Source organism: Patella vulgata, chromosome 5 (genome assembly GCF_932274485.2).
Source record: "Patella vulgata chromosome 5, xgPatVulg1.2, whole genome shotgun sequence".
In the NCBI taxonomy this organism is placed as follows: domain Eukaryota; kingdom Metazoa; phylum Mollusca; class Gastropoda; family Patellidae; genus Patella; species Patella vulgata.
Window position 1 is genome coordinate 67,526,400 of NC_065883.2, and position 16,861 is coordinate 67,543,260.

General features: G+C 36.3%; 1 protein-coding gene across 1 annotated transcript in view; it reads left to right on the forward strand.

Annotated features, from left to right (window-relative positions):
* The first annotated feature begins 4,268 nt into the window (after positions 1–4,268).
* Positions 4,269–16,861, forward strand: part of LOC126821359 (usherin) — a 29,177-nt gene continuing 16,584 nt past the window's right edge. The window contains exon 1 of the mRNA XM_056101039.1: positions 4,269–4,280. Within this exon, the coding sequence (XP_055957014.1) occupies positions 4,269–4,280 (12 nt within the window). The remainder of the gene's footprint in view (positions 4,281–16,861) is intronic.

Below are 16,861 nucleotides of genomic sequence, written 5' to 3' on the forward strand. Positions count from 1 at the left end.
GTCATTTCGAGACTAACATATGGTTTAATTTTATTTCAATAATTCGCTTGCGCGTAGGGGTGATTAGCAGTGGGAGGAAACCGGAGGACCCGGAGAAAACCCACGAGGTTGGACAGGCGACCCTACTCCTTGTCACGTACAACCGGGGATTCGAAGCCACGCCAGTTGACTCAATAACAGACTTTATGATACAGCGAGCTAAACATTCGGCCATCCAACCGCCCCCCACCCCCCGAAATGAAATGGGGTTTAACGTCCTATACCGTACTGCTCTAATTTTTGGAAACTTGAAATAAGACAAAAATGGTTCTAAAAGCACATATGAATGTGTGTAAAGTGATTTACATTCAGTTTTTAAAACAAAATATTGTAATTTCTAATCAATTATGTTCGGTGAAATACGCGAACAAGACGGTTGTCTACGCCTGCTTAGTGCATTCTACACGGTTTTTAAATTATTATTTTGTCGTTTGTGAATCAGCCTTTACTAATTACTTGAATCTGCAACCTGCCTTTACCAATTACTTCCACATTATGTTGTGGGTTATGTTTTTATTTGTTCATTACAAAATGGCACCCGAAACCATAGGGTACACGACTCATGTACTGATTATAAAATGTTAATTGTGTCTTAAATATTGAGTGTTAGGATCCCATAGTTTCACGGCAAGATAACAACATCACTATTGATTGAAATTGATTAATACTGAATTCTCATTCGTGTTTTTAATTTTAATATTATATGGAAAATATTGAGTTAGCGACTTAGCTCCTTTAAATCTGTTTCAAATATATTATCTTAAACTACTTGATTTTTTTTATAACATTTCTTCTATATCTCTTTGTGTTCATTCCGTGATTCTCCATATTTTAAGCATGTATATTAATATGCTATATCTATGAATTCAAACTTTCGGTTTTATGACTCGCATATAATATATATACATGTACTGTATTTAATCTTAATTTTTAACAGTTTTAGTACATTTTCCCCCCTTTCTATTGTAAACTTTTATTTAAACAATACATAAAGGAATTGTTTGGCGTATATTACTTTCGCTTTTTAAAGATGATATATTAATTTTATTTAATTGTAAAATAACGGGGTACATTCTGTACACCTGCAGTCACGTGATGGAATGTCGAACTAAAAGTTTCTAGGACATTTATTAGACGTGCAATAAAAAGGCATTTTTCCCAAAAATTATTTTGCACCATTTTAGATATTTTATAATGTGTTATATGTGACTTAATATATATGAAGCTGTATTTACTTACGTATGTTCAGAAATATAAGTAAATAATAAAACATGGGTAGAAATCAATATGAAGTAAAGATTAAATACACATATAATATGATATACCAGGTGGTCTGGTAGAATACACAGTACACTCTAATGTTTTAATGCAACGTTTGCTAATGATGTAAGATGTAAAAAAGATGTAAAATGGAAATAAAACGTTTTACCAACTTTATTGGAAGTTTTTTTTCTTTTTGCGGTTAATTTTAACGTTAACGTTAAAAGAACTAAAATCCAATATAATCAATATAAACGCACAAACAAATATATTACTAACGTTCAAAGATTCATAAGTTAAAACGCTACAAAAGTTACATTAGAAGAACGCAGTTTACTGACGTTTACAAGTTGTTTGACCAGGCTTTGGAAATAACGTTGAATCAGGTGGTGCATTTGACGTTCTTGAAACAACTAATCTGAACGTCTGCACCGCAGAGCACATATTTAACTCTTTAGTTCACGTGTTGGCTACAAGTCTGTAAACACAAGGGTTGGGGCAGTGGCGGAGATAAAACGGGCGGGGGAGGGGGAGTCGGCGATGCTTTAACCCATGGGTACCCTGTAAACATAAGGGTCGTGTAAGTGGCGTAGCTAAAAGGGTGGGTGGGGGTTAGTGGGGAGTTGGGGGCGACAACGCTTCGAGAGCGATTTCACAAAAGTGGTGTCTTTTCAACATTCGGAGATTATTGTTAAGACGACGGATAAAAGTCTGTAAACCCAAGGGTTGGGGTCAGTGGCGTAGCTAGGGGGGGGGGGGGGTCAAACCATCCTCGTTTATTTGTAACTATTTAGTTTACCTGCAGTGCGATAAAAGTCGAAGCTTTATTTGATCAGCTGACATGTGTTTTTATTTTTTTAAAAACAAGATAAAGATGTATGGTGATGACCAACACAACTCCATGATATCCTCTCCAACCGACCAGGTGTACTCTCCAACCGACTTGATCTCCTTCCTAGCCGATTCGGTCTCCTTCCCAGTTGGTCCGATCTCCTCCCAAACCGAGTGTGTTTGAGTGGAAATTACCCCCCCCCCCCCCCTCTCTCTCTCTCTGGCCGAGAAATTACATCGGCATTTTCCGACGTGGTTCTTAATTGTCAGAAATGAAATGGGGTTTAATGTCCCACTATTTCCTTGTGTTAGTGATGCAGTATTGCTGACTTGGCTACGGTCAACGTTTATCGTTCAGATGGGACGAAAAAAAAACCGTGGCAGAAAAGTGAGACGTTAAACCCATTTCATTTCGTTTCGTTTCCGATGTCATCAGAAAATGTGGAAACAAGAGCTCTTTCAGTTTTAAGAAAAGACATGCCCCTCGCATTGTTTCGTTTGATTAGGTCTAATCCCGATTTCTCGGGCCATTGCTTCAGAGATGGGAGTTTAACGTCCACTCCACACAAACTAGGTCATTTCGGGACTAACATAATAATGGTTCAATTTTATTTCCATAATTTGCTTGCGCGTAGGGGTCGATATTGGCATGTATCGGAAGGTGACGTCATGGAATCTGACCCTTGATTATACGGAAATATTTGGTTTTTAGCTTGTGGGCATTCTAGAGGTCACAATTGTTATCCGATTTTGATGAAATTTAAAATGTGTACTGTGCATAACTCAAAGATTTCGATATTCGCACATGTCGGACCGTAACCTCCTGGATTTTGGATGGCCCCTGATTGTCCGAAAAATCGCGCTTTTAGTGAAAATCGGACCGAAACTGGCCGACAAAATAGCAGCTACTTATACGCAAATAGCGCAACAGTATGTAATACCAAGGCTGTGGACCCTCTAGGGGTCACATTTTTTATCCGATTTTGTTAAAGCTTAAAACATATGTTTATATCACAAAGATCTATGTTTCTTACGATATTCGCGCATATCGGACCGTCACTTCCTGGATAATGGCCCCTGATTGTACGAAAATTAGCGTTTTTAGCTTGTGGCCTCCTAGTTTAGTGAGACAATGCCAAACACACCGAGTCACAGACAGATAGTCAATGAATATTTAAATATCAAATTTTTCGCGGCTAGGTGTACTCAAGTTGATTATTGAATAAACTATTATTGAGATATTTATTCACATGGCAAGTCTATAATCATCTCTCTAGACCATTCGATGACCGACATTTAAAAGGATTTGAACACCCGCGAGATTTATAAATTTATCGATAGAGTGGATAATCGAGACTTGTGCTACATCTTGTTAAAATTTCAAACACACACAATTTCGCTCAGAATAAAGTAATTTGTATGAAATTTCAATATATTCATTTTGTCGTTGTCTATTTTTGAACTATTATCAGCAAGAACGGTCATCTCTTTATCTAAATCTTACATAATGCATTTTCAAATGGCGATCATATACCATATACTCTGTGTATTGTGTTTTGTCCATAAATTTGTCGTGTAATTGTTTGTGTGTGGTGCAGTGCCCCTGCACTTACTATTTAAGGATTCTAAAATATGTCAAGGGCTCACACTTATCTCCTTATTGATACTATTATATCGAATTCCAACTGTCAGGGGTTATTTTATGAGCACGTGGATGTGTACTCGGGACCTCGCTTTTTCATACCATCCGAATGACTAGACAGCTGTTCTTGCCGGTCCCTCTGTCCTGCCCCACTGACAATAGGAAACCACGCCGGAAAATATCGATGAACTTCCGTGGGTAATGAACATTTTACTTTCCGGCACTAACTAGACATAAAAACGGACATCCGCCATGCACTGCGCTAAACAATTGTATAAACATATACACACCAGATGTTCTGGCAACTTTTAACCCACTAACTCCCAACACGTGGCAATTAATTAATTTAATTAAATAATGAATTATTTTAAAACAATCAATTTCAATGACCCACACCGTCTTGTGGATTAATTAAGATTGAACCGTAATAGGACAAATTAATGCTCTAAATGGTCTTAAGAGTGATTCGTGCATTATTTGTCATGTAAATATCAATATGCGCCAGATGGTTGGGTGTGGAGTATGTTGTGGGTTATATATATAGTCGTACATATATTCACCATTCACGGATCGATTGGATCACATAAAGACCGACCAGCCATAGTAGTCAAAGGCCTAGATTATACCTGAACGCAGTCTCTATACAGCGATTCAACTTTATATAAGCGATGACAGGGCTCTTATTGTGTTAATACGTGTTTACAAATTCTGGTTTCAAAATATAGTCATATATTTCATTTCATCTTATAGTTAAAGATTTAATGTGTTTCTTCAGTGGATATTCATCATCATCAAGCAGTGGATTATGTGACGTGCTATCGATATTGTTATCCATGTAGTGCACGTGCTGTGAGTTAAAATATAAGTTGTGATATATAAATATATATTTATTAATCTACTTAGTAAGAATGTCGGGCTCAATTTCTAGGATAACAATGTATTTCAAGGATCCCTTTCATCAAAATATACAAGCCAAATGGATGATATATTTATTAATATTTTTATTTTATCTAAACTGTGCCCACGGACGAGATTTTCCACCGTTATTCAATGCAGCATTAAATAGACCTATTATTACAAGTCCAACGGATAGTACGTGCGGAGTTACCACCCGAAATGCTTATTGTAAAAGTTCAACAATCAGCGGCTCGGTAGACAGATGTATTCAGGATTTTTGTATACATCTATGTCCAGGAAGAACTACGACCCCGGGGTATATAGATCTACTGATCGCGGACAGTAGTGGTTTTGGGAGTTGTATCGTAACAGACAATATAAACATTCGGCCTAATAGTCCCTCCGGTGCCTCGTCTACTTCCATTTTAGATACTGTTCAAAATTGTTTTCTGGTTCCGAAGTTAAGTCCAGTATTGGGTGAAAAATTTACTCTATCGGTTTGGTTTTGGCTTGATAAGCCAGATTCTGGGTAAGATTATAAAATTTATCTATTTATTTTACATTTTTTGTTTCTATAACTTTTTTATATTCCAACAATTAAATATGTAATAAATCAAATATTTCATTAGGAATATTACCTCTGAAGCTTTTTTAAAATTTTATTCCCATATTTAGATATGCAATAAATAGTTTTTGTTTCTATAACATTTTTATATTCCAACAATTAAATATGTAATAAATCAAATATTTCATTGGAATATCTTTTTAATTCCCATATTTAAATATGCAATAAATATTTTTATTGAGAATATCACGAAATAAATATAGGTTATATCTAGATCGTGTGAAAGATATTGTTAAGCCGTATCTATTCACATGGTAAATAATGGATAATAATAATAATAATATAGTCTTCATGAGGTCCTTTGAGGGCACAGGACAATAGCTCCTGTAGTAATAAATATATACCTTATAAACGTCTATCGTTCAATCCAAAAGGACTAGTTTCTCTAATACTAAATACAGGCGAACCTCACAATCTATAAGGCAAACATGAGGACACGACACACAAATTACACGGACATTGTAAGCAATAATCAACAACTGAGTATATCAAATTACAGAAACAAGGATGCCATGTATGTCGGAATAAATTGTTGTCATCAAACACAATCTATAAGACAAACCTGCGGACAAGACACACAGACTACAACCGAGTATATCAAATCCTTACAGAATCAAGGAGGCCATGTATGTCGGAATAAATTTTTACCATCAAACAGTCATTATTGAAAGTGTGCATATTCTATCAATTTAATTGTTCAGGTACTTGCAATATCCGTGAATTACGCTCATAACGACAGCTATAATATAGCATGTTTTAAATCCACGTAAATCTTACAAACCTTCATATTTCTCAAATACAACGTTTGAAAACTCTTTAATTCTTAAATTGGTTGGTACCACCATGTACTTTGTTTTTGGTTATTGACGTTATTGATAGATAAGCGATTTACATTATTCAAGAATATCCCAAGTACCGGAACTTTTCTAATTTATGCATATTCTTTAATTTGTTTTGATTAAAATCAGATTAATAACATTAAGTTAAGTTTAAACGCTGTGATTGTTTTAAGCATGGATTGTTTTAGTTTGGACCGATAATACAGGTCCTCTAAGCTGGTTTATCTTGGCTGTCTGAACGGGTGTGTTTCAGATAGTTTTGAACTTGCGTTTCAATACGTTTTGTTGAAATCTGCGACTGGAAGTAGTATGTGGCGTATAAATAAACTTCCACCGTTGCGGCCAGAATAGTTAAGCTGGCTCCGTTTACACTCCGGCGTTTTTAAACTAGTTTATTTATAGATAGTCCCATGAACGGCATATTGAACTGAACTGATCTGAACTTTATTACAGGCTATAGCCAAAAAGTTTGCTATAGCCAAAAATTATACAGATATACATTGCGTATTAACTGTACATAATTAACTTATCCAGTCCATAATCAGCTCTCGATGGCATCGCTAGCCTGCGATATTTATTGGATTAGGATCCGATCTGCTACTTAGCGCTCATTCATGATTAAATCCATAAATGGATAATCGAGACTATGTTTTTTTTTTATCGTACCGACTTTAGTAATGATGATCGAGGCTAGGCCCAAAATTCAACCGCTAAATTTTACAGTTCACAGTGGATCAATTTTCAGCAAATTCCCTTTACATTATCTAGTTTTTAACTATTATAGTGAGAACTGCCAACACTTTAACTAATCCCCCAGAATGTATCTTTAATAAGTTAATTTCTTGATGAACTAAATATAATCAAACCTTTAATAAGTGAATTCCTTGTAGAACTAAATATACACAAACCCTTGTTATTAATAAGTAAACATACGACAGACCGTTTCTTGAATAAACCTATTATATATATATTTATATCGTGGGTGTGATTTGATGTTGTTTTATTGATAAAATCAAGAGATTAAGAAAACTCGACGCGGATCATATTCTAAAGATATGACTCATATTTTAAATTTCTTTATACGAATGAGGATGTACGTTTTGCAGTAAAATGTGTCATCTCTACTGACTTTTATAATCCAGTTTTTTTAATATTCTAGATTTTAGATAGTTTATCTGAGAACTTTTTTTTCACTTTGCACACTTTGAGGTGAACTCCTTTATTTGGAGACTTGTTTGCAGTATATTTTTGTTTTGTTGGTTTAAACATTGTCAGGTTTTATTTTAAAACATTTTAAGCACGTTCTATGAATACGATGTATTGTGCCCCATTCTATTAAAAAGGTTTCAGTTTCAAAATAGACCCTTTCAGTTCCTTTTATATTATAAATGATTATTTTATTATGATATATATATATATAAACAGGTTTGAGTCTCCTAATATTACAAGGTAAGAATACTGTATTAAAACTCACGTTATAGAATACACAAACTAACACTGTATTAACTGGGGCCGGATTAAATGAAATAAAATATTTATATGGGGGCAACACCTTACTTATCTTCACCAACCGGGCTTATGAAGGCGGGCATATGTCACGGCGTTTCTACCTACACTTCTTCAAATTACAATTGCCTTGGGTATATTTTCGTCCCATACGAAGAACTAAACGATGTTCCTTGTCACGCCCTCTGTCCTGCACCACTAACAAGGATAAATAAAATGAAATGGGGTTAAGCGCCCTACTGGATGGGCTCGCCATACAGTGAGCTATAAGGGATACTTTGCCCTGGGCAGCGACGCCTTCGCCTAGTCATACACTGGGATCAAAACTGGGACACACTTGCACGAAGCAACGGATTAAGATTGTGTACACTGTACCTCCCAGGGCCTCATGAAACGGAACAGTGTCAAGTCGTTCGGACGGGAGGAAAAACCGAGGTCCCGCGAACGCATCGGCATGCACATAAAAGAACCCTTGACAGATGGAATTCGAAATAAGAGTTGGTCGCAGTGCCGCTCTCCCGTCAAAATTCCCTAAATGCACACTGTATGGTGTAGGACTATGCCCCGTGTTCGACCCCTGCGTTGGCCGAGAAAGTTCATCCAGATTTTCCGGCGTGATTCCTCCTTGTCAGTGGTGCAGGACCGAGGGTCTGGTAAGGGACAGCTTATAGTCGTTCGGATAGGACGAAAAATCGAGGTCCCGTGTACACAATGGCGTGCATGTTAAAGATCCCTTGGCAATTCGAATCCGATATAACAGTAGGCCGTAGCGCCGCTGTCTGGGCACAATTCTCCTCATAGCACACTGTATGGCGTATGCCAGTCTTCATAGGCACAGTCGGTGCAGGACATTAAACCCCATTTCATTTCATTGCCCGTCTTCATTAGCCCAGTCGGAGCAGAACATGCGTTATTTCCATGCCTTAATCCGGCCATGGTAATAGCAAAACTATAATAAACACACTTAATATCAATGTTGTAATTTAACAAACAAGTGTGTGTGTGTGCAACACCCAAGGAAACTATAGCACGCACTAAAACATTTACGTAAACCGCACGTTACAACAAGTGTATAATACTCTAGAACTATCATTTCATGTAAAAAAAAAAACTCCGTCACAGCACGTGTATAACGCTCTAGAACTAACATTTATGTAAATACTCACGTTACAGTAAGTGTATAACACTCTAGAACTAACATTTCATGTAAAAAAAAAAACTCACGTCACATCACGTGTAAAACACTCTAGAACTAACATTTTATGTAAAAACTCATGTCACAGCACGTGTAAAACACTCTAGAATTAACATTTATGTAGAAAATAGCCCTACAGCCATTTTAGTAAACTAACCCTCCTGCAAAAAGATATAGTCACTATGTTTAATGAAACAGTTTCGATATTGTAGTTTGTGTAATTGGTTATGCTAGAGCTAGCTCATGCATGCATGCTTTCTATCTAAAACCAGTACCCCGGTTAATAATCTTGTTGTTTTACGTGTGGAATTAGAGGACCAAAACCGATTTGATTCCAGCCAGAATAAGGTTTTGAATTGGGTTGATCCGATGTGTTGTTTCTATTAGTGAGGGAACACATATTTGCACATTATTGCGGGGACTGAAGATACCCGTCAGCCCCAAGTTTCAACGGCCCTGACAAGGCTAATAAAATTGATATACTACGTTGCTGAATTCTGTGACTGACTTAATTGTCAATCAGGATCAATAATTCAGATTAATTAGATTTGATCATCAATAGTTAATTAACATTCTATAGCCTACAATTCACTTTCAGCTCTTATAACCGTGCTGGTTGGGGCATTATTACCCAGCAGAATTGCAGATACTAAAGGCGTTGTCACTTACTGCCGGGCTTGGGAAGGGGATGGTGAAGTGACAAATAATCGAAATGTGAAAAAGCTCTCTAAATTCTGTCTGTTTTCTCTGGAATGAACAATCGTAAAAAGACCATGAGTCGGTATAAAAGTCAGAGATTATTACAATTAGGCCTACACTATCTGATATAATATCCCTTCCCCTTTTGTTTTTTTTGTTTGAGACGTTTCAAATGCACTGTTGTGAGACGAAGCAAGGTGGTTTTTAATTTGAGAAAAGTGAAATGTCCCTTTAAAGCAGCCAATATCACGTGACAACAAAATGGAGCGTGTTGCAGAATACAGTTTTCAAGTTAATTCATCAGTGGAGAGAATTTGAAGTTTGAAATCACGAATATTGGGTTTTAAATGATAGCCCGTTTCTTCATTTGAACGTGCTCTGCCATATTTAGACACGCAAACATCTTTTTTGAAAAGAACTAAAGGGGGGGGGGGGGGGGGTCGGGGGCTGTGCAATTCGGGGAATTGTTCCGTTTGGCTGGTCATATAGTCTCTTTAATTTCGTTCTACATGGTACTGTACTTTATTAATTGAAGATTGTTACCTAGTTCTAATAAGGCTAAACCAACCAATGGCTTACTAATAGCTATAAATCCAACCATATGTGCTCTTTGGTAAATAAATCAGTTTTTAGTTACCGTACGTAATTTTTCTATACAAGTTACACAAATCAAAGAAATAGAGCTCTACTAATTCTTTCAGTCAAATTTCCCTGTCAGTTAATTTACATGCCAAATTTGAATTTTACAGAATTTAACAGTAATACACAATAAATACAGTTCACAGTTTTTGTGTAAAAATATTCAAAACTTGGGATAGGCTAATACCGGTAAAAATAACTTAGGAAGGCAACTCCAATTTGAATTTTTGTAGTTCAAGAACACATGTTCAAATTGTGCTTCCTTTTTCTTGCGTGGAACTGAAAAACAAGAAATACTTGATTTTTTTCATAAATGCATTTAGTTCAAATTTTTTAAGTTAAACCAAAACATCCTTCACTAGACTCAAGCAGATGTTTATTTATTAAGGCCCTGAAGAACTAAAAGATCAATTAGGTTTGACTCAGTCTGAGTAAAATTTTGGTGGACTGGTTAAACTGCTTGGCTATTCCAGATTTTATCAGAGCCTAGAAACTTTAAATTTCAGGTGAAGGAGATAGTAATTGACTTTCATCAGAAATATCTTGTTTAATATTTCTGAGGGGCACACTGAGCACAAACATTTCTAGTTTAGCTAAAAATCGTCTGTCCATTTTAGACGGAATCTGGATATTTGATCTATTTTTTAAGGCATTATTGGTCCATGTTATGAATCCTTACTGACTTATAAGTCATAGGAATTGTTTACAAGAAGGATTTTTTTTCTCTGGTTTAAGAATTTTGTATTCAATTTTATTAAAAAACGTACTTGATGGCCAACTGTACTGTCACATTGGGTGAGCAGCTGTACCTGACATACAGGGCACATTAATTGGGTCATAAAAAATTTCGGTTTTGCAATGATCTACACAGAAATGGTTTCAGTTTATTAACTCCTTAACAGCACTGTTAAATCGAATATACGACTGGCTTCAACTAAGTACATAGAGTTTGATTATCTGTAGGATTTCTTCGATTCCTGCATTGGCCAAGAAAGTTCATCCAGATTTTCCGGCATGATTCTCACTTGTCAGTGATGCAGGATGGAGGGCCTGACAGCTGTCTAGTCACTCAGATGGGACAAAAAACTGAGGTCCCGTGTACACATTGGTGTGCACGTAAAAGACCCCTTGACAGTTGGAATTCGATATAAGAGTAGGCTGTAGTGCCGCTGTCCGGGCAAAACTTCCCTCATAGAACACTGTATGGTGTATGCCTGTCTTAATTAGCCCAGTTCGGAGCAGAACAGTAGGACGTTAAACCCCATTTCATTTCATGTCATTTCTCGGTAGGATTTCACTTCGGGTCAATTCACTAAAAAAGAAATCATGCCCACTGCTATCCCCTACTCTTAAAAGCTGTGAATCGAAACCACTCCAATTTAAAAAAAACACAAAAAAAACCCCCTAGTGCTGTTGTATTGTTTTCAAGTCATAGCTGATGACGAATAGTTTTCTGATTCAAGAATATAAATCTATAAAATGTATTTTAGATATAATAACTATCACTCCCTTTTCTTTCTTGTCATATATAAAACTGTAAAAGCTGTTACACTTACAGTATTCTTACATGTCTATAAATATTTATATGATTTTATAATACTTTATGTTGTGACAGGTTTATTGGGCTAATAATCAATGTTGTAACGATTCCAGCTTTTAACAAAACATTGATTTTAGGTTAGGGCACATTTCGTAAAGTAAATAAAAATCAAAATGAAATGTGGATATACATTCTATTTTCCTACACAAAAGGAGAGACATGGAGTTTAACATTCATTTGACACAATCTAGGTCATTTTTAGACTTGGGTTACCATACGTCTATTTTCCTACACAAACGGAGAGAGATGGAGTTTAACATTCATTTGACACAATCTAGGTCATTTTTAGACTTGGGTTACCATACGTCCCGGTTTTTGGTTACATTTTGTATGTCCATCCTGTCCCTATGCCTATCACATACCAAAATGTCTCGGTTTTTGGCGCTCCCGACTCAAATTGATATTAAAAACCCCATTTCATTTCCATTCCCCATCCTCTGACAACCCCTTAAAAATACATTCAATTCCCCACCCAACGACCCCTCCCCCTTTATTCAGACCAATTTATCCTCGTCTAAAATTAATCTTTGTTTATATTTTTAGAACAATATTACAGAAGGTATCCAGTACCAATAATCCCATCTTGGAAATCAAAGTTGGACAGGAAGGAATTGCTTTTGTTTATCTTAGTTCCATATCAACGCAACAACTATCTGTGTCTGTTCAGGAAAATCTGGCGTTACAGACCTGGCATCATTTAGCAATACAGGTTGGTAAAATTGATCTATTTATAGATGCTGATTGTAATTTGAGGGATTTTGAATCAATTACAAAGTACAATATTGTGAAAGTTAAATCTGGTCAAAGATAGACTGAACAGATCACAAATAGAACACATAAATCCCATACCACCCCTACACCACACAGACACACAGACACACAGACACATATACATAAATACATATTTATAGGCGCTGGTCATAGTTTGAGGGGTTTTGAATCAATTACAAAGTACAAAGTTCTGAAAGTTAAATCTGGTCAAAGATAGATTGAACAGATTACAAATAGAATACATGAATCCAATACTGCCCCTCCACTACACAGACACATATATATAAATAATATTTATAGATGATGATCGTAGTTTGAGGGATTTTGAATAAATTACAAAGTACAATTACAATATTTTGAAAGTTAAATCTGGTCAAAGATAGCTATATAGACTAAACAGATTACAAATAGAACACATAAATCCCATACCACCCCTCCACCACACACAGTCATACATGAAAAAACAAAACAAAATGAGCAAAAAAAAGCATCTGGTCACCTTTAAATGCCAATTAATAGGTTTATATAAGCATTCAGACACAACGCCCATGTTGCTTCTCTGTCATTTAATCACCATTCTGATTAAAATACAGATCTATATTTCGTTTCGTTTTTTCTGATACTTTTGATGGCCTCCACTACGCGAAGATCTGACCGGTGTTAGTTGGAGGTTGCATCAGGGGTCATACAAGCGGCTTTTTACCTATGACCAATCAGGGTTGATGTTTCTAGTGGAATACCCACAGTTCCGTACACCACACACCAAGAACTCGCCGCAACACACCGTCTCATTTGCTAGTCCCTCACATCAACCATAACGTAGGTTATATAACAACTCCTCCAGATTCTAGTGTAGTAAAGACAAGTAAAACGAAATTTTGAACTATAAAAAATGAAACGAAATAGGATCTGTGTTTTAATCAGATTGTTTAATCACTTAATAGTAAGTGCAGGGGGACTGCACCACACACAATTTACACAAAAACAAATACACAGACAGGACATCATACTCAGGAAAACACAAACATACAGACAATTAAAAAAAAAAAGTGAATGGATCCTGGGGCTAGCCGTAAGCGTCCACTGCGCTGTACAGTCCCGGGTCTTTAGTGACACAGACTTCACACAAATTTGAAAACGATTAGGAATACAACCCAAAGAACCCATTCTGTAATGCCAGCATGAGTCATGATCTGCTATATGCTACACGAAATACGAATGTAAGCATATGTAGTAAAATTCAACTATACAAGTAACCACATCGGTGAAATGTATAAAAAAAGTAGTCTAAACTCTAAATACAATCAAGAAACGCTTCAGTTTTCAATACATATAGGGTACATATTCCATCTGTCACAAAAACAAAAACAAAACTGAATACAAAGAAGCAAATAGGAAATTGTTATTTGAGCAAGAACATTCGCAGAAGTAAGTTGAAATTTCAATAGTGCATATTTTGACTGTATGGGGTGCCCTAAAAGTATATTATTCTAGCAATGTCAGAGACAATACACTGTAATTATTAGACTATAGGTTTACAGTTTTCCCTGTATACTAGATCAGATCTACAGATAACGAGAAGACGTAAAATTTAATTAAGACTTCTGGTCTATGTTTATTAATTATTTAAATTCTATAGCTTTGTCTCGGTCCCACGGGGATTGAGAAAAGGCAATAAAATCACGCGATTAATATTTGATTATCTGTGACTCAAAGTGAATCAAATCTTTGATGAATTCATATAAAATGTTGAAATAAAAAATGAAATGAGGTTTAAAGTCCTACTTTATTACGTAGATGTTTTTTAAAGATGGTGAGCTAGCGTGGTTTCGATTCCCTTGTTGTACGTGACAAGGAGTAGGGTCGCCTGTCCAACCTCATGGGTTTTCTCTGGGTCCACCGGTTTCCTCCCACTGCTACAGACTCCTACATGCAAGCAAATTGTTGAAATAAAATTGAACCATATGTTAGTCCCAAAATGCAAGTAGAGGTTAAAATCTCTCTCTCTCTCTCTCTCTCTCTCTTTTAAAGAGGCTAATCGACAAATGCATTTTTCAGACAATATCTAATTTTTACAGCTTAATCCATGCTAAAATGTACTCAGATTGATTATTTAAAATTAGATTAAGAAAACAAAATCTATATGGTAGATAATATTCTGGCTTGGATTGACTCTGATTGAAAATTTCAGCACCAATTACATGAGTGCTGGCCTAGAAAGTTCCATAGGTTTTTCTAGCCCCCCTGCATATCTGTACTATTTTAATAATATTGACATAATTGGTGAAAAAGCTGCGATTGAATTTTATTAACTCTTTTTAAAAGTACTAACAAAAAAAGCAAACAATCAGGCCTATGAACTGAAAAGGTCAACTTATATCTTTTAATAAGTGTTGTGTACAGCCGAAGTATTATGTTATTCTATCAATGGTGTATATTGTATGAGACAAATTGAACATATTATTTAGCTATTTTTACAGTGATCTTTTGTTTGCTTATATGGGAATAGTCCAAATAAAAATATTAAAATATACTGAAACCATTGAACATTATATTTATCTTTTGGTTATTGTAAAAGTATTAATTCTGTGACATTGTTATTTGAACTTTCTATCTTTTGTTGTTAGTATGAAATGAAATGAAATGGGGTTTAAACGTCCTACTGTTCTGCTACGACTGGACTAATGAAGATGATCATAGCCATACAGTGTGCTATGAGGGGAACTTTGCTCGGACAACAGCAGTACAACTTACTCTTATATCGAATTCCAACTACCAAGGGGTCTTTTACGTGCACGCCAATGTGTACACAGGACCTCGGTTTTTCGTCCCATCATAGATTTCATTGAATTATTACTCTAATTTCTGATTAGATACAAGAAATATAATTAAATTTCTTAGTTTTAACAGATAACGAGTTACAAATACTCAAAATTAAATTTGAATAACCATGCAAAATTCTCTGAAAGCGAATTCTGTTCTAATATTTGTATGAGTACTAAGGTTTTCCAAGTTGCACCAAACTACATTTAATAAAGATTTCTAAGATACACAAAAAGTACTTGATTTTTTCTTCATACATGCTTTTAGTTCCAATTTTTTAAGTTTAGAAATTTTAAACCAAAACATCCTTCAGTAGACTCAAGCAGATATTTATATATTAAGGCCCTGAAGAACTAAAGATCAATTAGGTTTGACTCAGTTTGGGTTAAAGCAAAAAGGTCAAAATTGATCAAACTGTCAAAAATTTTAAGAGAGATAAAAATAAAGATTTCTAAGATACACAAAAGTATACTATTCAAAAAAAGTAGGGGATATTTGATTTTTAAGTGTTATTAAAGTCACCTAATGAAACTGACGAAGAAACAAATGACAAAATGAAATGAAGTTCACATTCATCGATTTATTCCAAATGATCGTTAGACTAAGTAAGGCACAGACTGACCATTATAAGGGTAAAATGATACCCGGGGTCAAACAGCAAAGTTACCACAGCATCACAACCAAGTCAGTTACGGGTAAATCCTCCTCTGTTTGCCAAACAAGCATTGATCCGACGTGGCATACTCCTAATGAGACGTCTAAGGTCATTTTGGTCCAGATTGTCCCATTCCTGTTGCAACGCAGCAGCAAGTTCTTGGACATTGGCAGGACGTTGTTGACGTTGACATAACCTCTGTCCAAGCATGTCCCAGACATGCTCGATGGGGGAGAGGTCGGGACTCAGTGCTGGCCAAGGTAATGTGGTGATGTTCTGTTGTTGGAGGTAACCTGTAACGATTTTGGCCCTGTGACATCTTGCGTTGTCATCCTGGAAGATGAAACGGCGGCCATGACGTCGTGCGAACGGCACAACATGGACTGCCAAGATGTTGTCCCGGTAGTACTGGCCTGTAACACGCCCTGCAACAACATGTAAAGCCGTTCTTCCAGCAACAGTGATGCCTCCCCACACCATAACAGAACCACCCCCAAATCGATCATGTCTGATGAAGTTAACGTCTTGGAAGCGCTCGTTTCGTCGACGCCACACCCTCCTACGTCTGTCCAAAAAATCAACAGTGAACCTTGACTCATCTGAAAACATCACATTGCTCCAGCGTCGATTATCCCAGTGTTGACGATCCCTACACCAACGACGTCTTGCCTGAATGTGATGATCTCTCAAACAAGGGATCACGGGAGGATGTCGGGCGCGAAGGTGACCCCTATGCAGTCGATTCCGAATCGCCTGGCCACTCACTCTCACACCAGTGTCTGTTTGAAGACGAGCGCTGATCTGATTTGCTGTGATGACACGATTTCTCAAGGCCAAGGT